The sequence below is a fragment of the Rhinopithecus roxellana genome, chromosome 7 (assembly GCF_007565055.1).
Source record: "Rhinopithecus roxellana isolate Shanxi Qingling chromosome 7, ASM756505v1, whole genome shotgun sequence".
NCBI lineage: Eukaryota > Metazoa > Chordata > Mammalia > Primates > Cercopithecidae > Rhinopithecus > Rhinopithecus roxellana.
Genome location: NC_044555.1, coordinates 85,572,194 through 85,598,129, shown reverse-complemented (window position 1 = coordinate 85,598,129; position 25,936 = coordinate 85,572,194). Strand labels below are relative to the sequence as shown.

The following is a 25,936-nucleotide window of genomic DNA, read 5'->3' as shown; positions in this document are numbered from 1 at the left end:
TAAAGTCAACTTTATAGAGACAGAAAATGGACTGGTGATTGCCAGGAGGTGCTGGGAGGGGAGAAGGGAGTTGTTTAATGGGTACAGAGTTTCTTTTTCAGTTTTGCAAGAGGAAAAGAAATCTGATGATCTTTTGCGCAATGTAACTGTACTTAACGCTACTGAACTGTATACTTTAAACTGGTTAAGATGTTAAATTTTATGCAACATGTATTTACCATAATTAAAAAAAATTTTTTTTTTTTTTGAAAGGAAGACAGTAAGATCAGAGTTAGTGATGACAGAAGCAGAGGTCAGAGAGACAGTGAGCATTAAAGATGCCATACTGCTGGCCTCGAAGATGGAGGAAGGGAACACAAGCTAAGGAATGCAGGTAACCCCTAGAAGCTGGAAAGGGCAAGCGAACCTCCTCTCCTCTCCTGCAGCCCCCAAATGAATGCAGCCCTGCCAACACCTCCATTTTAGTCCAGTAAGACAGTTTCTGGATTTCTAACCTCCAGAACTGTGAGATACTAACTTTGGGTTAAGTCACCAAGTTTTTGGTAATTTGTTAGAGCAGTGGTAAGAAACTATTACTAAGGACTATTCAGTTCAGAGAGGTTATGACCTTGTGCATGGTCACGAAGTGACTGGAACTCTGATTAAGAACTGGAGCTCGCCAGGCAGGGTGGCTCACACCTGCAATCCCAGCACTTTGGGAGGCCAAGGTGGGCGGATCACTTGAGGTCAGGAGTTTGAGATCAGCCTGGTTTCTCTACTTAACCCTGTCTCTACTTAAAAAAAAAGAAAAAAAAGAAAGAAAGAAATACAAAATTTAGCTGGGCATGGTGGCGCAGCCTGTAGTTCCAGCTACTCGGGATCCTGAGGCAGAAGAATCGCTTGAATCTGGGAGGCGGAGGTTGTAGTGAGCCGAGATCGCACCACTGCACTCCAGCCTGGCAGTGGAGCGAGACTCAGTCTAAAAAAAAAAGAAAGAGTTGGAGCTCATGTCCACTCCACTCAGAGTTCCAGCATTGCTAGATGGTGAGACCCTAGGTAGCAGTGGCCATCTTTAACACTACTGCTGACATAGGACCTGATATATAATTAAGACACTTAGTAATTTTGGCTAAAAGATTTAATGATAATACACCATCACCTTTTCTTCTGTTCCCCTGATGCTATGTCCTAGAAGTCATAAGGATTAAACCTAGGAAAAGGTTTTTTAGAAAATATTTCCCTTCCCTGTCATTGTGGGGCTGCTAAGGAATAGTGTCCTCAAGGTTTTAGTGTCACTTCTGGGGGCCTCTGGGTATTTGTTGCCAGGTCCCATGATGGAGTAGAGTCAGGAGTGCTTATAGAACCCAGACAGGGGTCAGAGCCAGGAGAAATATGGATCCTGTTGTTGGTAGATGGGCAGTCTGTTTTGAGAAGAAATGACCAAATTTAGTCATGACCTGTTAGCCTGTTTATTAACATTATTTCTCTTTAAGCTAAATAAAGGCAGATATTTCTAAGCACAAATGAAGAAATTCCTGTGTTAGCTGTGATCAGTGGGCATTTCCCACTCTGAAATGTTTCCTCACCCTCAAACCTAAGCTTTGGAAACCAGGCTCCTAAAATCAGGGCCTTGTAATTCCCCATATGAGTTATTCTAAATTGGGCTTCTGGGTGTTTCTTTTTTTGAAGCAGGGAGCAGATGGGGAATGAGAGGCCTTCTAATAATGTGCATTAACTTTTGCCATAAAATTATTAGAAAAAATGGGTATTTTGTACTTCTTTTTTTTTGAGACAGAGTCTTGCTCTGTCACCCAGGCTGGAATGCAGCGGTGCAATCTCAGCTCACTGCACCCTCCACCTCCTGGGCTCAGGTGGTCCTCCTGCCTCCTGAGTAGCTGGGACTACAGGTGCATGCCACCGTGCCCAGCTAATTTTTGTATTTTTTGTGGAGACGGGGTTTCACCATGTTACCCAGGCTGGTCTCGAACTTCTTACATCAAGAGATCTGCCCACCTTGGCCTCCCAAAGTGCTGGGATTACAGGCGTGAGCCACTGCGCCCCGCCTATTTTGTACTTTTAAAATAATCTTTGAGTGGGAAGGCCTTCGCAATCATGTCACAAATCTGAAAGACCTAAGGGAAAAGATTGATTGATTTTACTACATAGAAATTAGAGACTTCTGTATGGACAGAGATAGAATTAATAGAATAAATAGACAAATGACAAACAGGTAAATTCTGCAACACACATGACAGTCCCAGGGGTACTTCTTTTATATACAGAGAGCTATTAGAAATGAGAGGGAAAAAAGGCAGAATGCTATGTAGGAGAATTGACAAAAGACATGAGTAAGCTCATCACAGAAAAAGACAAATGGATAATGGTAAGCATATGGAAAGCTGTTCAACCTTATTTTCTACTAATTAAAGAAATGCAAATTAAATATCATCTTCTGTTATCAGATTGGCAAAAATGAAGACATTTAAAAGTAGTATGGGGAAATCAACTCTCTTCCATGCTATTGGTGGGAATGTAATTGATAAATTTTTTGCCTGTTTTTTTTTATCTGCTAAAAGTAAGGATGCACCAAGTTGTTGATCCAGAATTTCACTCTAGGGAATTTGTCCCTCAGTTGCCTTTGTGGTATATATGCAGAGTTATAGGCACAGTGACGCTCAATGTAGTGTTGTTTGTACTTGCAGAGGACTTGAGACAACTGAATCGTTTCATGTGGGTTATAGTTCTGTGAGAAAAGAACTGTCTCCCACCCAACAAAATTCAAATAAGTTACCCATTTAACCAGCCAAGGACACAGAAATTTAGAAAGGAGATTGCCTCAGGCAGGAGCAGATGAGGTATATATAAAAGGTATATCCCAGACAGCAATCTCCACTCCCAGGTTTCCAGTGGTCTAAATGGCAAGGGAGATTTTGCCAGATCTCAGAAACAGCCAAAGTTTGCTGTGCCACAAATCTTTTTTCCATCAGCATTTCAGAAGAGCCAGTGAGGACAACTGTTGTCCCTTCATCTATGGTATGGTGACAAACACGCAGCTCACTTGGTTTACCTTGCCTGCTGCCTAGACAGAGCCGATTTATCAAGACAGGGGAATTGCAGTGGAGAAAGAGTAATTCCTGCAGAGCTGGCTGTGTGGGAGACCAGAGTTTTATTATTACTCAAGGAATTGGAATTTTAAAAGATAATTTGGCAGGTAGGCCTTGGGAAGTGAGTAGTGCTGATTCAGATCAGGTTGGAGATGGAATTATAGTGGGGGGTCAAAGTTAGGTTTTCTTGCTATCTTATGTTCCTGGGTAGGATTGCAGAACTGGTTGAGGCAGTTTACCAGTCTGGATGGTGTCAGCTGATCTAGTACAGGATCTGCAAAATATCTCAAGCATTGATCTTAGGTTTTACAGTAGTGATGTTATCCCCAAGAGCAATTTGGGGAGGGTCATACTCTTGCCAGGAGCTGCATGGTCCCTAAACTGTAATTTCTAATCTTGCAGCTAATTTCTTAGCCCTCCAAAGGCATACTGGTCCCCAGGCAAGAAGAGGGTCTTTTCTGGAAAGGGCTATTATCAATTTTGTTTTAGAGTCAAACCATAAACTAAATTCCTTTCCAAGGTTAGTTCGGCCTACGCCCAGGAACGAACAAGGACAGCTTAAAGGTTAGAAGAAAGATGGAGTCGGCTAAGTCTGATCTCTTTCATTGTCATAATTTCCTCAGTTATAATTTTCGCGAAGGCAGTTTCACTTCCATGTTCCAAAATCTACTTCCAGACACAACCAGACTGTCCCTTTTGATACTGGTCTATCATACAGTTGGATTCTGTGCAGCTATGAGGAAGAGGGACAAAGCTCTAACTGATGGAGAAGATGTCTAAGATGCATTGTTAAGTTGAAGAAAGCAAATTACAGTATAACACAAAGAGTCCATTTGTGTTTAAAAACAAGTAGGGATGGACACACACACCCCCCTCATTAATGGTTCCCAGAGGAGGAGGAATGGGATTTCACTGGCGGATGGGCCACCTTTATCCTTTGTTCTCTACCCCTTTTGTTATTTATTTTTTGGAATGAACATGTATACCTTTAATTATTAATTTTTGAGTGGTTACCCACACACAGTTTTGAAAGTCATATGGTGCTAAAAGATGTGTGAGTACCCCACAGCCTCTTGTCCCTTCTCTTTGTGTCCTTATCTTCTAGGAGGCAGTCGTTCTTCAGTTCTAGCTGTTGCTTCTACTATTTGCTGCTGTGCTTCTGAATAATATTCATTGCTGCTCTCTTGGTTTGTCAATTCTAGATATGATCTCTTAACTCTCATGGTAGTTGAGGACTTCAGCTTTTTTCTATATGCACATATCTCAGGTTTTGCTTTAATTTGTACTTAATGTTTTCATTAATGTAGCAATGTTGATATTGAATATTGAAGCAAGAATATACTATAACTAATTTCCATATATAGCTTTTTGTTTTCTCTCTGTCTTCCTCTCTCCCTCCTTTCTTCCCTCTCTCTCTCCCCCTCCCTCCCCACCCCCATCCTTCCTTCCTCTTCGTCCCTCCCTCTCTCTCTCCCCACTACTTCCTCTCTTCTCTCTCTCTCTCCCTCCCTCTCTCCCCCCCACCTCCCTCTCCCTCTCTCTCCCTCTCTCTTCCCCTCTCCTTCCTCCCCCTTTTCTTCTCCCCCTCCCCTTCCCCCTCTCTACCTCTCTCCTTCTCCCTCTCCTGGAAAAACACTAGAGCCTTCCAACCTCCTGTTCCATTCTGCTGCCCAGCTGTCAACCAGGAAATTCCCATCACACCTCCCCCTCCTCCTCTCATTGACTGTCCTGGATCCTGCATCCTTCTCTTTCTTGTTTTACTCACTTGACTTGGTGGAATGCACCCTCCAGTAGCCTTCTGAGGGAGCCAGTGCACGGAAGTAAATTTTTTGAAACTTCTTCAAAACCAACCACATTAGGAGTTGCATACTAAAAAGTTTTTCCTTTTAGCATTCAACTATCCCTTCTTAGCCCCTGGCCCGTGTCTGTTGGCAGGTGGGGTTCTCCCTCCTACTGATGGAGCCAGAGAATCCTGGGACCCAGAGGCTGTGCCATTATTCACAAGACCTTATTTAATCTTCAGAATGGTTTGACAAACTAACAAAACTGAGGCACCGAGGTTACGCCCTCAGCGGTATCAGAACCGGGAATTGAAGTGTCAGCTGCTTGGGCCAGGCTGCTGCCTTTCCTAATCTAGCTGCTCCTTACTGGAAGAAGGAATAACAGTACCATGCCCTGAGTGACACATGCCAGATGCATGCTCATGGTTACAGGGTGAGTCCAATTCTTGATTCCCACTTGTGTCTGGTTCCTGACAACTTGAGCTCTAGGTAGCCATCCTTCTCTCTAGAAATACCTTACAGTTTGTTTGTTTGTTTGTTTATTTTGAGACAGAGTCTCACTCTGTTGCCCAGGCTGGAGTGCAGTGGTGTGATCTCAGCTCATTGCAAGCTCTGTCTCCCGGGTTCACGCCACTCTCCTGCCTCAGCCTCCTGAGTAGCTGGAACTACAGGCGCCTGCCACCATGCCCAGCTTATTTTTTATATTTTTAGTAGAGACAGGGTTTCACCGTGTTAGCCAGGATGGTCTCAATCTCCTGACCTTGTGATCCACCCACCTTGGCCTCCCAAAGTGCTGAGATTACAGGTGTGAGCCTCCGCCCCCAGCCAAATTTTATTGTGTGTGTGTGTGTGTGTGTGTGTATGTGTCGGGGGGGGGGAGAGAGAGAGAGAGACAGACAGACAGACAGACCAACACTGATTTATAGCTCCTTATGGTAATTAAAATGCCCTGCCTATCATTTGTGTAAACTTGCTGTGATTATTTTTATTGCTACAGTATTTGGTTTCAAGCACTGTAAGAATGTCATCCCCCTCCTCCCATTCCTTTTGTGATGTGAAATGCTTCATTACTTAGGAATTTGCTGCTGATTGTACAGTTTAGCATTTGATCTTTTTGTTAACCACAGTCAGGTGACCACACATAGGGTAATTAGATTAACCCACCCCTCCTCTTCTCCACTGAAACAAAGTAAAATCCAATATTCTATTAGCACATGCCTTCCGTAGATTAATGATCTTGGAGTTGCTGCGTGGAAATTTGCATAGCTCCCTACAGCTCTAAGAAATGAAAATGCCCAGCTGTCTAAAAGCTTTAATCAGGAAATGAGCATGAAATGGCATTGTTTCGTCACGGGCTTGGAATAATTTATTCTTGACAATCGAGTTATCGTGGATATAAATGTGTATAAACATTCTTTCAACAACCAGTAAACAGGTGCTTTTTTGTTTGTTAAAAATTCAAGATTTTCTTGACTTGGGCTTGGCTTTCAAATCGTTGGCCCTCATGCTGGTTGCTGCCAAAAGTTTATACTAAAGTCATTTTCCTTGTCTCTCCTCTTTTAAATGGCAGTTTCTGAAGGCTGGCCTTTCAGAGCAAGAACGGTCTTAGGGAGTGAAGGAATGGGGACATGGCCATAGGACCACCCGGGGTCATTCCTCACACAGCCCCTTCTTGCCTGTGTTTTCACCCCCTCTTGGGACCTACTTTCCCCTATCTGTCACATACAAATAATAATGGCCCCTATCCCTTAATGTGGTTGTGAGCAATAAATGTGTTATGCCAAGTAAAGCCTTAGAAAAGTACCTTGTTCATGGAATACTCTTCATAATGGCGAGCTAATACCATAAGACATAGGGAAATGAAGGTGCGATTCCGTTTCTTTTTGTATTTAAAAGATGCTAGTGCACTTAAATTTTTTTCTGTTAGACTATTAATCTTGCAGGCAATTGTGACTGTAAATGCTTTCATTTATAGTGGCACACTGTTAAAAGAATGATAGAACTAATGATAATGGCTAACATTCATTGAATGCCTGGGAGTGAAACACTGAATAAGGCCTATTCCTGACTCTTGGGGCTAGACATAAGGACCCATGCTTACAGCCCAGGGGGTGAGGGCACTGTGACAGGCTCTTACTCATCATCAAAGCTGTTAAAAAGACAGCAGAAATGGCCGTTGGACCTTGGATGTTGCTTCCTCTTTTTTCTCCTCCAAGAGCAAGCTTTTTATCTAGCACGTGATTTAACAGTTCCTGTGTTGGGGGTACTGTTTCACAGACTAAGTATGATGTAGCAAGAAACATTTAAAAATTTTTCCAGAGGAGACTTTGATGGAGAAAATGCCCATCCCTTAGGGGACTCAATTTGAGATCGTGTAATTAACGTTTTAGAGCATAATTAACCAAACTGTTTAGCTCTTTTTACTTGTACTCTGGACCCCAAAGAAAGCTGGATCCTACCCATGATAAACCTATCATCAATAAGATTTAATGTTGCCTCTTTATATGCATTTTATTTTTCTTGATTGTCATGCCCTTAGTTATTCTTGCATTTCAAGAATCTTTTTTTTTTTTTTTTTTTTTTTGAAACAAAGTCTCACTCTGTGACCCAGGCCGGAGTGCAGTGGCGCGATCTCAGTTCACTGCAACCTCCACTTCCAGGGTTCAAGCAATTCTCCTGCCTCAGCCTCCCGAGTAGCTGGGTTTTCAGACACGTGCCACCACACCTGGCTACTTTTTTTGTATTTTTAGTAGAGACGGAGTTTCACCATGTTGGCCAGGCTGGTCTCGAACTCCTGCCCTCAGGTAATCTGCCCACCTTGGCCTCTCAGAGTGCTGGGATTACAGGTGTGAGCCACTGCCCCTGGCCTTGAATCTTGAACTTTATATCATATAATTGAAAAGAAACATTGATTATTGGGTTTTGCCTGATTTTCCCCACATCTTAACTTTCCTATCTCCTCTGCTTAATGAAACGTATGGACTGGAGAGCTTTCTATAAATCTTTTGTATATGTTAGCATGCACTGTTGGATCTTTAAAACCGGCAGTGGAAATTATATAGCTAAACTCTTATTGGGGCAGTGTCAACTTCTTCCTTGTGTCAGTCGAGAAAAATGACGAGGCAAGTCTCAATCATTTTAGGAAGTTTATTTGCCAAAGTTAAGGACACGTGCCTGAGAGACAGGTCCTATGCCTTTCTCTGAAGATGATTTTGAGGGCTCCCAAACTTAAGGGGGAAAGTGTGGGATATTGAGAAGTATACAATTTTCATGTAAGGGGGGGTAGGGAAAATAGTTATTCATGCCTTTAGCTTGGTAAATCTGCATTTTTTTTTTTAACATAAGATAATATAGACAAATGGGGCAGAGGAAAAATGCAGGGAATCTGCGTTTTTACATAAGATAACATAGACAAAATGGGGCAGGAGAGCAATCAGATATGCATTTGTGTCTGGTGGGGGGGGGACCCATAAAGATAAGCTATCAATTTACATTGCCATGGTGAAATCTTAACAGAAACACCTTAGGATAAAGACCTTGGAGCTCACTAGGAATTTCTTTGTGGGTAAAATATGGGGTAGGCATGTAGCTTTTCATCTTGTAGCCATTGTATTTAGGAACCAAAAGGCAGGTTTGCGGGACTCAGTTCCCATTTTGACTTTTTCCTTTAGCTTAGTAATTTTGAGACCCCAGGATTTATTTTCCATTCACACTTGTTTGCAAAAAAAAAGAAAAGTAGCAATTAATAGTTTAATGATCAGGAAATAGTAAACATATTTCAATTACTCAGTGTTTAAGTTAATTAAAATTTTGAATAGCTAACACAGGCATATGGTGCCAGCTAAAAGGGACAAAATACATGCTTTCCCTGTCCCTCGGCCACCTGGTTCCCCTCCCTGGAGGCAGCCTCAGTTATCAGTTTATTGTGTGTGGCTTCTTTACATACAAATGTATACAAATGCTAGCATACGTTAGGCTTTTTTCTTTTCAAATCTAGCAACATGTCTTGGTGATTGTCTTTCTTGGTACATACAGACTGGCTTCAGTCTTGGAGAGTGTTGCATGGGATTGATTTATGGCCATTCATCAGCTGCTCTCTACTGATATACATTTATGTTCTTTCAGTGTTTTGCTAATTTAAGCAATGCCGTAACGATTAATCTTGTACATATGCTGTTTTGCATGTGTACAAGTATGTATGTAGTTTAAATTCCTAGGAGTAGAAATACTGAGTCAAAAGGCACAGACATTTAAATTTTTGATAGTCAGTTGTCAAGTTGCCTCCCACAGAGGCTGTACAAATTTATCAATCAATTTATACTCTCCTTAGAAAGTATGTGAGGCTTTCTTTCCCTCCACCCTTGCTGACATTATCAATTTTTTTTACTGTTGACAATCTGACAGATAAAAATATCTAATTGTAATTTAAAAATTAGGTACGTCCCTCCCTAAACTGTCAAATTCTGGAGACGTTTGTTCTTGGGGTCCTCATAGCCCCCATTCTTTGAGAGGACCAGCTGTGTGCCAGGCACTATGCCACGTGCTGTGAAAACAGACAGTATTCTGAGAGAGCCAGATTCTAGTGCGAGGACACATGTAAACATTATTATAATACAGTATGTAAATGCTACAATTCTAGGTATGAGAAAATAGCCAGAATGATACAGGGTCCTTCTGTGTACTGAGCACTGTCAGGCATCATTGTACAGGAATACCACTGTAATTTTCATTTCTCTCGTTGTAGCAGGATGAGCCGCATACAAAACTCCTCAGACACCGAGTTAAAGAAGGAAGTGGTTTATTTGGCCGGGAGCATTGGCAAGACTGCTGTCTCAAGAGCCAAGCTCCCCGACTGAGCAATTCTTGTCCCTTTTAAGGGTTCACAACTCTAAGGGGGTGCGCGTGAGAGGGTTGTGATCAATTGAGCAAGCAGGGGGTATGTGACTGAGGGCTGCATGCACCAGTGATCAGAATGAAACAGAACAGGACAGGGATTTTTACAATGCCTTTTCATACAATGTCTGGAATCTGTAGATAACATAACCGGTTAGGTCAGGGGTCGATCTTTAACTACAAGGCTTAGGTCAGGCAGGCCCAGGCCTGGTTTCAGGTCTGGTTCCTAGGCGCTGGGCTACCTGCCTTTAGTTTTGCTTCTCTTTCTTTTTCTGAGTGTAAAACAATATGAGGGGGTCTGTCTTTCTTCTCTCGTTGTGAATGCAATTAAGCATCTTTTTGTATGTTTCAGTCACGTTTTTCTTTCTTGTGTGACCTGTCCTTTGCTATTTTTTTGTTGGGTTATTGATCTTTTTGCTGATACTTTGTAGAAGGAGCTCTCTCTATGGAAGAGGCAACATTCCCCTAGTTTGTCTTTTGTCTTTGTTGATGAATTTTGTCATTGTTGTTGTTTGCTATGTTATATTCTTAGCTTTCTGTAATTTATTTTTATTTATTTATTTATTTATTTTGAGGCAGAGTCTCGACCTGTCGCCCAGACTGGAGTCCGATGGCGCAATCTTGGCTCACTGCAACCTCCGCATCCTGGGTTCAAGCGATTCTCCTGCCTCTGCCTCCCAAGTAGCTGGGATTACAGGCACGCGCCACCACACCCTGATAAGTTTTTGTATCTTTAGTAGAGACAGGGTTTCACCATGTTGGTCAGGCTGGTCTCGAACTCCTGACCTTGTGATCCGCCTGCCTTGGCCTCCCAAAGTGCTGGGATTACAGACGTGAGCCACCGCGCCTGCCATTCTGTAATTTATTGACCCTTTCTTTTCTGGCTTCTAAATTCTGTGTCAAAGTGTTAATTTTTTTTTGCCTTTCTGAGATTGTAGAAACATTCTTTATTTTCTTCTAATGCTTTAAAGGTTTAATTTTTAAATGAGTAAATTCATTTTGAATGTCTAATAGTCCCAGTTAAAGAAATAAGTATTGCTTGTTTTTTAAAAAAAGTTAGGGACTACATGAATTCTCTTACTGTATTATCTTCTTCCCTCTGCTCCTAAGCCTGATCTGCATCGTGTAAGGTGAGAAGTTGATGGTGATCCAGTCGTATCTTTATAGGGATGATACAGATCTCCATGTTGTTGCAGCTTTGGGCTCAATTGAGAATATTCTGCCTCTGATCACTTAAGGTCAGGAGTTCGAGACCAGCCTGGCCAACATGGTGAAACTTGGTCTTTACTAAAAATACAAAAATTGGCTGGATGTGATGGTGGGTGCCTGTAATCCCAGCTACTAGGCTGACTGAGACAGGAGAATCGCTTGAATCCAAGAGGCAGAGGTTATGATAGAGCAAGACTCCTCCCTCCCCCCCACCAAAAAAAAAGAAAATACTCTATTTCATCTATAGATAGCCATCTTGCCCATAACAGTCTATAAATTGGTCATTCATCTGATAGATATTTTTAAGTGTCCAAACAACTGGTTGATATTGACACCCTTTGATCCAGTGGTAATAATCTAGATGTTTAGTGGGGTATGGCAAACATAAAGGCACCAACAATCACACAAGTAATTACACTGTACATCAGGAAGCAACATTATCTCTTTGGGACACAAAGGTAGCCGTTCATTTTTGTCTAGTGTCTGTCACTTGTTGTGGTCTTTATAGTGTTCATCCCTTTTCTGCAGGTCAAGAGCTTCTTGCCCTTGTTCTCATGTTCTTGTTATTTTCCTATTCGTGTTATCAGTGATTCTTGGGAGATAATACTGCAAGTATATGATATTGCAAATATGCAGTTAAAGATTGACATAGAACACAGCAACAGACCTGTTACATTTCTTGAAATTTCCTTGTTAGCTTTGAGCTGAAAATACCATCGGAATATTTATCAGTGTATATCAAAGCACTTTTCTGAGCATCAGCATATTTTGTAAGTATGAGAAAGCCATTGTGGTGTGAGAACATCAACGTGGTTTCGCTATGTAATTTTAGGGCAAATTATGAAATATTTAAAGCATGTAACAAATATTTGTGTGCCCACCACCCTTGCTTTATTAAATCCTCATATTTTGCCATATTTACTTTATATAATTTTTTCTTCTTTACAGTTCTCTCTAATGAAGTTGGTGCACTTGGTGGTTTGATAGCATGGGTATTTTCTTTTATCGTGGTAATCAGATATATATATATATATATATATATATATATATATTTTTTTTTTTTTTTTTTTTTGAGATGGAGTCTCGCTCTGCCGCCCAGGCTGGAGTGCTGTGGCCGGATCTCAGCTCACTGCAAGCTCCGCCTCCTGGGTTTAAGCCATTCTCCTGCCTCAGCCTCCCGAGTTGCTGGGACTACAGGCGCCCGTCACCGCGCCCGGCTAGTTTTTTGTATTTTTTAGTAGAGACGGGGTTTCACCGTGTTAGCCAGGATGGTCTCGATCTCCTGACCTCGTGATCCGCCCATCTCGGCCTCCCAAAGTGCTGGGATTACAGGCTTGAGCCACCGCGCCCGGCCTAATCAGATATATTTTTTAAAGAAACAGAATCTTATAGCTACAGCTGAAGCTCCCCTTGGTAGTCTGCCATACTCTCGGAATACTTGCTGTGTCTTCCCAGGTGTTCTGAGACAGACCAGCCCTTTGTGAAGAGAGCCAAATACTGGGAAGGCACAGTCTCTGCACAAAGGAAACATACTCACGGGGCAGCTGTTCCTCAAACTTGCCTTTTGCTTGGGGTGCGGTGGGGTCAGGGGAGAGACTTGCATGTGGGGGAGCAATGTGCTATTCTAGGATTCTGTGTCTATTCAAAGCTCTCTTGATCAGTAGATTTGGTATAAGTGTTTGTTTTTAGTGATTTTTAAAAATCGCCTGCCGGTGGTAATTTTGCAAAATGGTTTTCTATGAACTAGTGCAGGGGGCACAGCTGTGATCCCACAGCTACGTCTGGGTCTAAAGGAAGCCTTTCCTCCAGAAAGAAATAGAGCAGGATTGAGGGCAGGCTGATGAATGATGTCTGTTTTCCCTGCCCTGCTTCCACCCTAAGCCAAGGGGGCTCTGCCCGGAGGGAAGTACCAGGACCAGCATTCTGGGCAGGTCAGGGTGGTGCCCAGCTTTCCCTGGTGTCCGTGGCCCCAGCCAGCTCTGTGTGCCAATACTGTTGGTGATAGGAGAGAGGGAAATCTGGCAAGATAGAGGGAAAACAGCTGAGGTGGAGAACAAGGATGTCCTCTTGGGAACAGATCCATTCATCTGATTGGATAGGTGAGATGAGACACGCGTGGCTTACCCACTCCATAGAGTGCATCTGGCACATTCCAACCACCTGCCCCGTTGATGCTGATCCCAGAAAACATCTCACCACCTGAGATGAACATTAAAATACCCAAGCACTAGCTTTATGTATTTCTGACCTCCTAGGACGAAATATCAGTACATTTCAATTTAAAAGAATCTGTCTTCTTTCAGTTTAAGCATCTGTGGTGTTCTTTTAAATTGAAATTGCATACAGTGAAGTGCAGAGGTCTTAGAAGTACAGTTCAATGAATATTTTGGTTTGTGTACACCTGTGTAACCATCACCCAGCCTTCGTTACAGGACATTTTCATCCTCCTAGGAGGCTCCCTTGCACGCCTCCCCAAGGGTAACTGCTGTTCTGAGATCTCTCACCAATGATTATTTTTACCTATTGTTGGGTTTCACATAATTGGAATCATACAGTGTATAATCTTTTGTGTCTGGCTTCTATCATTCAACATTATGACTGTGAATTTCATCTGTGTTGTTATGTATAGTTCTTTTTAAAATAGTATTTGCTATTTAATAATGAGAGTAGATAATCAATTTGTATACTACTGTCTAATTCACTCTTTGATCCTGAAGACACCTCTTGGATCATGTGTTTATTGTTGGACCTCTTTTGCAGATGTCAAAAGGGCTGCATGGAGACTTTATAAGTATTGCCCCCAAGGTCACACCTCTGATAAATGATAACGTAGTACTAGTTCTGGTTTTCTGATGCACAGCATCATTCTCCATTCATCGTGAAGCCTGTGCCTTAACATGTGTTATGAGTGGTAAAAGAAGTAAAGGATGAGAGGAGGGAAGGGCCCCCAAACTGATCATATTTTGGTATTTTACTGTGTAGTATTTTGGTTACAGACTGACCAGTTAATTTAAAGGAGTTAACACTGAACGCAGCCAACTCGCCAGTACCTGTAAAGTATGAAATGGATGGGGGAGGGAGGAGAGAAAAGAGGTAGCCAACATGGCTCAGCAGCCAGCCAGATCCAGGCAACGCAGCTTATCAGAAAGCAGACCATCCTAGCATAGCTTGCAGTTGCATGCACATCATGTATTTGCCCGGTGAGGCTGCTGTTTGCAGGCCACTGAATGCGTCGTGGACAATTTTTGCCAGAGTGGCATTATTGGGGCTTTTTGGTCTCTGAATGTGGGTGAGCCATCCCAGGCTCTGTTTGGTACAATGCTTTTGGGAAGGGAATGGTGTGAGTTCTCTTCCTTTTCTTAAGTGGTTCTTGTGACATAGCTGAAGTGTCCTTGCAGCATTGATATCTTATTAATGACCTCGGTTTTATTGTACATGCTGAGTTTCCATTGTTAAGAGATCAGATTTGAGACAAAGATAAGCTGGGTTTCCTTTGCCTTCTGAAGAGGTTTGCTGATACCCTGTCTATATTGTCTTCAAGTAAGCAAAATCATTGCTGATTTATATATGTGGGCAGTTATGTATGCATTTCCATAAACCCTCATGGTCTGTAATTCTGGTTCAGGATGTGGCCTCTACTACTGAGATTATAGGACCCAGGTTCTTAACAAATGGTAAAAAACACGGGCCTGTTGTTCGGAAAGTTGCGTTTAAAGACTGGGGGTCTAGGAACCCCCAGTCCCAGGAAATCCAGAGTCCCATGACCTGGATCAGAACCTCGGAGAGCTCCAGGTACATGGCTGTTGGCAGCTATGCAGAGGCAGGAGTTGCTCTAGTTCCAAGCCAACCCTCCCCTGCAGGAAGGAGCTCTTCTATGTGGATGGATAATAAGAGACTTCAAAGATTTGGGCCTAATAGTATTGGGCTTTATAGGTAAGGTGATCTGTTACATCATTTAATTGTGGAGGGAAGCTAAGGTTTCCACTGGAGCCATAGGCTGAGTGGTTTTGAGTCTCCCTCCTATAGTCATGCCACTGATTCTTCTTAGGAGGTGAGATGTAGCAGAAGAGCTCTGCCTAGAAGGCTCAGAGTTTGGTCTCATGGCCAGCTCTGCCCCTTGCTAGCTTTGTGGCCTTCATCTGGTCTTGCATCTTCTCTGACTGGGTCTCACTATTCTTGTATAAAAATATATGTTTGGCAAAATCAGATTTTTTGTTTTTTGTTTTTTGTTTTTTGTTTTTTCCTGACAGTGTTGTTGTTAGGAACAAGTGAAAAAATAGCTGCTAAAGCACTTTAATTTATAAGCCTTTGCCAGTGTACAGTTGTATCATTGCTAGCATCATCACCTATTTTTAGAGCCTGTGGATAGGAGTCCATGACGCCAGGATTCTGTGAACATAAGGTGTTGTCCAAGCAGTGCACCACCCCCCAACTTATATTTGCATGGTAATTGATTCTGTGGGGTCAGCATGCATGTCAGATATTTTTAGCCAGAAGCAAGTACACAGGGACTTGTGGTTTGCTGTTCAATTTGAAAAGTGTTTGAATGAAAGCTTGTCCTGTGGTCTTTTGGAAGTAACTGGAGATTTCTGTAGGGACTGGCAAGAACAACAGACATTTGAGTGTCCATTATGCAGAGGCTGAACTGGGAGGGGAGAGATTGGAGGCAAGAAGACGTGATTATAATCCAGGCAGGACTCTGGGAAAGAGTGGTTAAGAGATGAGCTCTCGCCTGTAATCCCAGCATTTTGGGAGGCCAAGGTTGAGTAGATCACTTGAGGTCAGGAGCTTGAGACCAGTCTGGCCAACATGGCGAAACTCTGTGTCTACTAAAAAATACAAAAATTAGCTGGGCAAGGTGGCATGTGCCTGTAATCCTAGCTATTTGGGAGGCTGAGACATGACAATTGCCTGAACCCGGGAAGTGGAGGTTGTAGTGAACTGAGATCACGCTGCTGTACTCCAACCTGGGCAACAGAGTGAGACTGTCTCAAAAGAAAAAAAAAAAAGAAATGAGAGAGATGAACTCTGAAGCTAGACAGGTTGAGTTCCAATTCTGGCTCCTCCTTGTTTGACCTTGAGCAAGTTTGCTTAGCCCCCTGGGTCTTGGTGTGTGTGTGTGTCTGAGTAGGGCTATAGTGTAGATTAAAAGTTGCAGTCCAGGTGAAGCTCTTAGAGCAGGGTTTGGTACATGGTAAACACTCAAATGTTAGCTGCTATTCATGTGGGGGTTTTCTGTTCCTTTTATTGTGGTAATATATGTAACATAAAATTTACCATTTTACTTATTTTAAGTGTACAGTCAGTAGCATTAATTACATTAGAATATTGTGCAACCATCCGTACTATCTATGTCCGGAACATTTTCACTACTCCAAAGTGAACCCTTTAACTATCAAATAATAACTCCCCATTCTGCCTCTCCCAACCTTTCAGGTAACCTCTAATCTACTTTCTATGTCTATGAATTTGCCTATTCTAGATATTTCACGTAAGTGGAATCATACAATGTTTGTCCCTTTGTGTCTGGTTTATTTCACTTAGCATAATGTTTTCTAGGTTCATCCATGTTGTAGCATGTATCAGAACTTTATTTCTTTTCGAGGGTGTATAATATTCCATTTTGTGGCTATAACCACATCGTGTTTATCCATTCATGTCTTAATGGACACTTGGGTTATTTCCTTCTTTTGGCTATTATGTATAAAGCTGCAGTAAACACTGGCATACAAGTTTGCCTTGGGGGCAAAGCTTTAAATTCTGCTGGAGTTCCTGCTTTCAATTCTTTTGAGTATATACCTAGAAGTGGAATTGCTGGATCATGTGGTAATTCTATATTTAACTTTCTAAGGAGCTGCCATACTGTTTTCCACAGGAGCTGCACTATTTTACATTGCCATTAGCAATATACAAAGATTCCAGTTTCTCCACATCATCAACACTTGTTTTCTTTTAAAATTCTAGCCATCCTAGTAGGTACGAAAGGGTATTTCATTGTGGTTTTCATTTGCATTTCCCTAATGACTAATGATGTTGAACGTCTTGTCACGTGCTCATTAGCCACTTGTGTGTTTTCTTTGGAGAAATGTCTATTCAAGTCCTTTGCTTGGCATTTATGTTTTTTCCCCTTTATGTTTTTAAGATATTACAGGAGGACGAGAAAGAAACAGAGAGACTGAGAAAGTAGAGGCAGCCAGACTGGGTGACTGCTTAGATAGGGGGATAATACTGAGTTTCTACTCTGGGTAAGTGGGTGGATGATGGGGTACCAAACAAGACAGGCTGCCCTTTCCTGGGAGAAGGGGCAGGTTGCAGAGAAGGTATTGGCTTTGGGTGGGGCTGCACTGAGCCTGGGTGTTATCCAGGTGGGGAGCCTATAGAATTAACTGCCACAGCCATGTGTCCGATTGGTTTCTGTGAAAAAAATACAAGACATATTTTAGGTTTTGTCTCCTTCCTGCTTCCACCTAAAGAAGCAACTTAAGCAATTCAGTTATCATTCAGCTTCTCTATTTGGCAAATGTAAACAATCACTGGGGGAACAATGGAGTCTGGAATTTATGGGCCAGCCTCTCTCTTGGTGCCAGTTTCTCAGCCCTTCAGCACCTGCTCTTGATCAGACCAGTCCTTCCCAGCCAGCTGCTCCCCATGTGCTGCTCTGAAGCATTGGAGAGTAGGGGTGAGCCTTCTTGAGAACCATGGCTTCTGAGGCTTTCTCCAGGGACCACCCCAGCCTCACAATGCTGGCGCTGCTTCTCTCACCCTTCCCCGGCTGCATGCCATTAGCAGTTAGTGCTAAGTAGACACTTGCTATGTCGTCCTCAACCCACTGACTTTCTCTGAATTACTCCTTGGCAAAGTTGGGTGTTGTGCTCTGTTGTGTTACTGCATCACGTTGTGTCTAGGTGGGGAGTTTGCACGTGCACAGTCATACCCATACTGGGATGGAAAGTGAGGTTTGAGCAACTGTTCTTCCCCCAAAGAAGCAACCGGTGAGGAAATGAGCCCACTTGGTGACTTGTTGTCTTTACTTTCAGAGCCATAGCAGGCTGGCAGCCATCACCAAGTTAGCATCCTGTCATGTGGCTCAGGCGGGCAATGTTTGCAGATTGTCCCCTGATGCCATCTGCCTGTGAGGCTACAGGAACCCCCAGCAACTGCTGCTCTAGCAGGTGCTGGGGCTGCTGAGGTAGGTGTCCCTGTACATACATGCGAGCACACACAGCTTTGTGTGGTGTGCAGAGGTACCGGTGTTGGCCTAGGGCTGAGCTTCACCTAGTTAGGCCTCTGGGACACCAGTTGAAACGCTCAACCTAGCAAAGCGCCAGCCCCAGTTGTTGGTTTCCGGTGGGGCCCTGGTAAGGGAGGAAGAGAGGGGTGAGGCTGCTGTGAACAGAGCCAGCAACTGGGGAATTGGATATGGTAACTAACACACTCTTGCGTGTGCAGGAAGCTGCGGGGAGTGGCATTGTTTTGACAAACTTTTGTTGCTTTCTTTCTGCCTCTGCCCTCTGCTCTGGCCTAATCATGGCCCTCTACCTTATTTAGCATCTCTGTTCCTTCCAGGGGGGAGCCCATCCCCATTTCTTACCTCATGGGCTCTTTTTAAGGAACACATTCCTCATCTTTGAGCTCTTCCTGACATTCAGCCATGCTTTGGATCAGCCCCTAAGCTTTCACTTTTCCCCAAGTTACTGTGATTATGGATTCAGACAAGCCTAGAAACTCCTTGCTCCTTTGGGGGGAATTCCTGTATACAGACTTACACTTTGTGAGTCACTATTATCTTGGTCTATTAATGCTTTTGAAAACAATTATGTAAATTATTAAAGCAATTTGAAATAATTATATTAGCCATCAGATTTTAGACATCTAGATCTTAATGGAGCTTTGATTAAGAGTCCACCTAGAGCAGGGGTCAGTGAACTTTTTCTGTAAAGGGCCAGATATTTTAGACTTTGATCTCTGTTGCAACTACTCAATTCCGCTGGTGTAGCATGAAAGCAGCCGTACAAGATACTAAAATGCCTGAGTATGGTTGTGTTCTAATGAAACTTTATTTACAAAAGTGAGTGGTGAGCTTTCATTTGCTGACCCCTGATCTAGAGTGATAAGCCGTCCTTGTTTTTTTTCTTTGTTGAGAGTTGAAAAGCCAGAGGAACTTGATGACTATAAATGCATTAGAATCATCTTCTTTTGGGTTTAGTATCCTTGTGAGCACAATGGTAGTTTGGGAATATGCTTCTTTAAATCTCTGTTGAGAAGAAGAGAAATCAGAAGCCTTTTTAAGGGGGTGAGTCTGCTTGGCCAAAGCTTGTCATTGTTTAACAAGAACAGGCTGTCACTTAGAGCTGTATGGTGGCTTTTATGTTTCACTCATTCTCTTTATAATCACATGGAATGGCCGTAGTTACATAAGGTCGCCTCACCATACTGGGGCTTATTCCATTTTATAGGACCAGGTGCTTCTCTAATAAATGTAAGAAAACTACAAAAAATACAGAAAATGGTGTTTTTAGAACATCATGTTATGCTAAGTTGGCATTGCTATAGTTCATTTCCAGAAAGATGAAGCTTAAGATAGTCCAAGAGGCATTCTAAAGTTTCAAACTATAATCTTGTTTTCCTTTTATCTGTCCTCACAGGAAATAAAGAAAGAGATGAAGAAAGACCCTCTCGCCAACAAAGCTCCAGAAAAGCCCCTGCACGAAGTGCCCAGTGGAAACTCTTTGCTGTCTTCTGAAACAATTTTAAGAACCAATAAGAGAGGTATGGAAAAGGAAAAAGAGGTCCCCTCCCTGCACACAAAAACTGGAAACTTCGGGTGAACTGTGTCAAACTTTATATTGCTGAAAAATTGAATAGAGTTTGTCCTTTTGGTTTTTGGTATGTATTTTGGAGAGACACACATACACACACACACTTGGCAAGTGACTGCATGTATAGTAACTGTAATAAAGGGAACTAATAAAAATATTTTTTGACAGTGGGAAAGTGGACTACATTTGTAAATGATGACTTTTCTGGGGCTTTAGATTTCACTTTCATATCTATTCTTATGGATGAAAGGTGAATTTAGAGAATGCTGTGGTGCAGGCCTGAGCAGTGTGTCTGACCATACTCTCCTTTTAATTTAAGGCAAACCTTATCAAGTTCTTTCTCCAAGTGCTAGGCTCCGTAGCACAGACCCTGCCTGTCTGAGTTTATGAGGCAGAATATGCAAAGATATAGCTAACACATCTGTCTGACCAGAAGACCTTTAACAATCTTGTTTTCTCTCTTTTGAGATCTCAAGGCAGTTTTTCAGCTATCAGCTTGTTGGAGTTTTGTTTGTTCTCCCATCCCCTCTTGGTGATAATTGTTTGAAATAATGTGAGAGAGAATAGAAGACTACAGAGACGACCTCACTCAATTTTATACTGTGGGCACCCTAGGGTCCCTCAGTTTTCCCCGACCTCGGACCAGCTAGGGCACATGCTGAGCATGCCTGTAGGTTAGCGCTTGGCTGCCAGCTTTTAGTGGGTTTATTACTTCCTTAAAGAGAAATAGAGAGCTGTTCAAAAGGAGGCACAGGAACTAGATTAGCAAAGGGTTCCATTAACCAGAAAAAAAGAAGACAGGTTTACATAACCATGGGGAAAAAGAACAGCTAATCTTTCATAAAATTTAGACAGGATAAGAATTTGTCTAGTAAACTGCCCATTGATCATAGCTTTGTGCCTCTCTTCCTTCCTGTCTCTTCCTCTACTGCCTCCAGCTGCCCTGGGTTACATTTCCCTTTTTGAGTTATTCAGATCAGATATTGGCTGGAGGCCCACGTTGGTTAGCAGCTATAGGATTTTCTTTCTTTTCTTATTTTGTTAAATTCATCCTACCAAAGCAGGGGATTTCCCATTTTAAGAATTAAGTGCCTTTGCTGTAAAACTACAGCCTTGCCCAAAAGTGCCTCCTGCATTCTTGCAAATAAGCTCTCAAACTCCTGAGACCTGCATTCATTGGATTTGGTGAGCTAGAGTTCAGTGTGTCTTCTTTCTGTACTTCCAAACCAATGAGAAGGAGCCCTCCCATTCCTCTGCTTGCCTCTTGGGTCAGCGGGCACAGCAATTGTACACACGTTGACCAGCGGCAAGGCCTCTTTGGCCAGCTCTGGTTTTTGTCAAGTCAATAAGAGATTTAAAGTGATTAATTAATTTAACAAGAAAAGGAATTAATTAAGGTAAGGAATTGAGGTAATTATTTGGATGAGTTTAGTAAAATTACCTGAGAACTTTAAATCAACGAAGGAATAGAATTTTTCAGATGATTATCTCTTCACCACTGAAAATCTGGCCTCTCAGTTCCCCTATGGAATTTTTCATTCACCAAAAATTGGAATGCAGAGGGAGGCTTAACTGCCTTACATTCCATTTTGAAAGCCTTCTGCCTTGGACCTGCAGCCTGGTTATGGCCAACCTTTCACTCTGAGGCATTTTATATATGGAATCTGCCGGTGATTGTGGGACCCGAGTACACGGAGGCATTCTCTAAATATGAAGTCCATAACAAATCATCTTCATTCTGTCCGAGGCTTCACCCTGACCTCCTGGGTCACCTGGGCCTAACATAAATTTCCAGCTGAAGGGAAGCATTGTGTACCAGGCCCAGGGCTGCTTCTGGCCCTCCCCCACCCATCAAGACTACCAGTATTCTGCTACCCCTTATAATAAACAGCGGGGGTAGATTGATTGGCCTTGTCAGGCCAGATAAATAGTTCATTGTACTGAGCTCAAAAGCTACATTTTTTTCCCACCCAAAATCAATGAAAAAAACACTTCCCCCCCCTTAAAACAAGGATCAGAGGCTAAATCTGTGGGATGATTCTAGTTACTTGTAAACACTTCTGTCCAACTAATTTTTAAAGTTTTATGAGTTATCGTAAATGACTGAAGGGGCCTCCTCCCCCTTTACTTCCATCATCAAGCTTTGTCTCCAGCAGCCTTTCGGATGTTTTGGTCTATTACTGTTGTTGTGGCTATTAGGGAAGGATGTTGCTTTCAGGATTTATTAACAGCCTGCTTTGATTAGCTAACGTGGGATCTTAGAGGATATGAGTTGAGTCCACCTTGTGATTCAGCCTTGGACCCTTGTAAGAATTTAACAGAATGAATACAAGTTCTCTTCCTTCAACTTGATCAAAGATGAGATGACTGTTTTCTTTATATGGACCTTATCATTTGATACATGCTTGAAGTTGGTTTAATAATGGAAGATTGATGAGATTGATGTCTGTTTCTATCATGAGTCTGAAACTGAACCACTTCATTGGGTCCTGAATTTCAGATACTCATAGCTGAAGAGGTTTGCCCAATTGTGTCCAGCTGTTTTTGCATCTTGTGACATGCCTCACTTTGCAGCAACTGCAAACAGGTAGTAGTCCCTCACATTGCGGGATGAGCTCACCCTCCCCAGACACCTGCATAAGGTCAGAAGACATCTTGGGTTTGAAGGAAGCAACTCATAACCTTGAGAAAAAGCCAGGGCTATGGAAACCTTAGTATGGGGACTGATTAGTTTCAGTTTTCAGCTTTAACATTTGTAAACGTCTGCAGAATTGATTTAGGGAGGTACTGGAATGACTCCATGGGCTTTTCTTTCTTTTTTTTTTTTTGAAACAGGGTCTCACTCTGACATCCAGGCTGGAGTGCAGTGGTGTGATCATGGCTCACTGCAGCCTCGACCTCCCCAGGCTCAGGTGATCCTCCCACCTCAGCCACCTGAGTAGCTGGGACTACAAGGCACGAGCTACCACACCTGGCTAATTTACTGATTTTTTGTAGAGCTGGGGTTTTGCCATGTTGCCTGGCTAGTCTTGAACGCCTGGGCTCAAGCAAGCCTCTTACCTCAGTCTCCCAGAGCGCTGGGATTATAGGTATAAGCCACCGTGACTGGCTGGCTTTTCATTTGAGAAGATGATGTGACTGGAATTGAGAGAGAGAAAGTAGGTCCTCCCAGCTGACTTGGCAGCCACTGACTATACATTCTGGCATTAGAACCTTAGGGGTACTTGTGTCTGTGCCCACCTCTGGCCATTTCTGTGGTCCTTACCTGAGTCACAGTGAAAAACAAGCCTTTCCTGAGGAATAAGAAGTCATTTTTCATTTAAACTTCCAGCATGGATGTTGTACGTTCTGAACTTATCCCAGACTCCAGTATATTAATGAGTTACAGCCAGAAAATGTGAAAACTTTACTTGGAGCCAAATGTCATTCTCTTGATGAACCAGACAGAAGAGAGTTGTCTGTTTTCTTCTAAGAATGATTTATTCTTTTGTTTCTTCTATCATTAAACCCATAAAAGAGAATGATGGGCCCTCCTAAATTGGAACACTGATATATAGAGACTTTTTAAAAAAAGCATTCAAATGCCGCGATTGCGCCATTGTACTTCAGCCTGGGCAACAAGGGTGAAACTCTGTCTCAAAAACAAAAACAAAAACGAAAACAACAACATTCAAATGTTGAATTTAGAAGAAAAATGGAATAAAATGGAAGTTTGAACAGTTAATAGCAAATATCCTAAATAGGTTCTTGAAAATGAACAGTGGATTTTCGTCCATTTGAATATAGATTTTTATCTACTTGAATTAAAAATGAAATAAAAAATCAAGCTGGACACAGTGGTCATGCCTGTAATCCCAGCACTCTGGGAGGCTGAGGTGGGAGGATTGCTTGAGCCCAGGAGCTCAAGACCAGCCTGGGCAACATAGCAAGACCCCATCTCTCAAAAAATAAAACAATTAGCTGGGTGTGGTGGCATGCACTTGTAGTCCTAGCTACTCAAGAGGCTGAGGTGAGAGAATCTCTTAAGCCCAGAAGGGAAGGTCAAGGCTGCAGTGAGCTGTGATAGCGCCCCTGCACTCCAGCCTGCGTGCCAGAGTGAGACCCTGTCTCAAAACAAAAAACACAAAAACGAAAAAAAAAAAAAATTATTTGATCCTTAGGAGGATTTCCTGGCTAACTTTATTCATGTGATCAGTTAAGTATCCAGGCTGCCATCAATACCCTGCTGGCCCGTGTGAGTACCAGGTTCCATCTGAGGGTTCTCGTTTGCATTGTCAACAGTGCATGTGGAGAAGATGTATCTCAGCCTCTCTCTGAACCTCTCCTGTTGCCTGGAATTTTGGACGTTGTTCCTTCCTCACTTTTTGGTAGACATTCATGAACATTCAATAGCACATGTTTTAGTGCATGCCTACTATGCACCTGGCCTTGTGCTTGGTACTGGGGCAGATAAAGACTGGAAAAACATCAGCCAGTCCTGCCTGCAAGTAACCTCAGTCTGTTGTATCCCTTGGGAAACGTTGAGAAAGTGCTGCACGTTTCTTATATCATTTTGATGGCAAGGTGGGGATGTGTCTTATATTTACTTCTGTCATTCTGAATGTGAAGCCACTCCGTGGGTTTCTGGTTGGCTTTATATGTCCTTGTTTCTATTTCCAGTTTATCATGAATTCAGTGTTTGGTAAGTCTCTATTGTATTTTGCACACTTATTATTTTTTGCTATTATTATTATGCTCTCCTGATATAGAATGTATTTTATAGTCATCTTTTTAAGTCGCTCTGCTACTTTGGCATCTGCCTTCCCAAAGATAAACTGCTTTTACCATCTTTATTTAAGGTTTGTTATGCATTTGCATTTTACTGCCCCTTCCAGAGATTAATGCTGAAAGATCTGACGGTTTAAAAGATGTTATTTGTAACAGGTCTAGCTCTGATGCTACGAGGTGAGATCGTCTGTCTCATGAGATTCAAGTTAAGATGGGGGAGGGTTGCTCTCTGAATTGATATGTGGGTATGACTGATTGTAGAACATTGCTCTGTGGGTTCATTTCTGGTGTGTTTAATCCTTCAGACAGGTTCCATTCAAAAGTTTTCCTTAACAGAGGGATCAACGGCTGCTCTTCCTCTGGTGACACACTGTTGCTTTAAAAGTTAGTACAGAAGTTCTTCCACATTAACATGGGCATCGTGTTTGCCACACGGAAGGGCTCTCCATTTTGGTCTGCTGCCTGTAGCTGTCAGAAGAATTTTGCTTAATGTTTACCTTTCTTCTCCTCATAGTTTCAGCGCTGGTCATTCCTATCCCTAAACAGATCTAAGTGACCGGCCATCCTTTTCCCCCTTCCCCTGAAGGGGAAACGTTTTTTCTAGCTTTTAGTGTGTGGGCCTGGAATGCTCCTCATGGTGCCAAGGCGGTGGCATGGATCTTGATAAGCTGTGAGCTCTTTGGCAGAAATGAAACTGTGAACAAAGGATGGAAAAAAGTATGTCCTTAATAAAGAAAATGTCAGCCTCTTTGGTTTGCCAGTGGTTTGTTAAGGTAAATGTGAGATCTGGGGGTTTGTTTGTAGAGATGAGACTTTGTTTCTTTCCAGTTTTCTATTGGAGAAAGAAATGTGAATTCTCGCCAGTTAACTGGGAATCTGAAAATGTGGCATTTGGGGTCAGACTTTTCTTTGAGTTTCAAGATTGCCTGTTGATTTTACGTAAGGAGCTGGTGTTTATGGACGGATAGAATAAAAGTTAACAGAAGACATTACTGTTGTATAGAAGCTCTTAGCTGTCACCCGAGCTGGTCTTTCCCAGGGGAAATGAAAATCGGGCAACCTGGCTGTAAATGGGGATGGGTATGGTATATAGTCATTCAGTAATATATAACTCTGTGTGAATGTATCTGTATATGCATCTGTAGTCTTATTTTCCAGTGGGCCTTCATTCTCAAAAGCTCGAGAGTCAAGAGACTTTAAGGAAGTCTTTTAAAGTAACTGATCCCTGGCTGCGTTTCTGGCAAGTTTTATTGGGACACTGCGTTGTTAGCACCAGCAATTAATGTTAGAGTGTGTGTTGCCCTTGTTCGTGTTATTTTCTGAGCCTATTGAGCCTAGAGTGAGGGGTGGTTAAATACATGGTAAGAACTACATAGAAGGGTAT

General features: G+C 42.5%; 1 protein-coding gene across 5 annotated transcripts in view; it reads left to right on the top strand.

The window, feature by feature from the left end:
• Positions 1–25,936, top strand: part of SH3KBP1 (SH3 domain containing kinase binding protein 1) — a 370,029-nt gene that overhangs the window by 125,141 nt on the left and 218,952 nt on the right. For 4 of the 5 annotated variants that reach the window (XM_010389057.2, XM_010389053.2, XM_010389055.2 and 1 more), the window contains one exon: positions 19,612–19,735. In XM_010389057.2, coding sequence (XP_010387359.1) covers positions 19,612–19,735 — 124 coding nt within the window. Of the gene's footprint in view, positions 1–18,718; positions 18,738–19,611; positions 19,736–25,936 lie in introns of those variants that run through there. The other variant, XM_030933903.1, reaches the window with a different exon arrangement.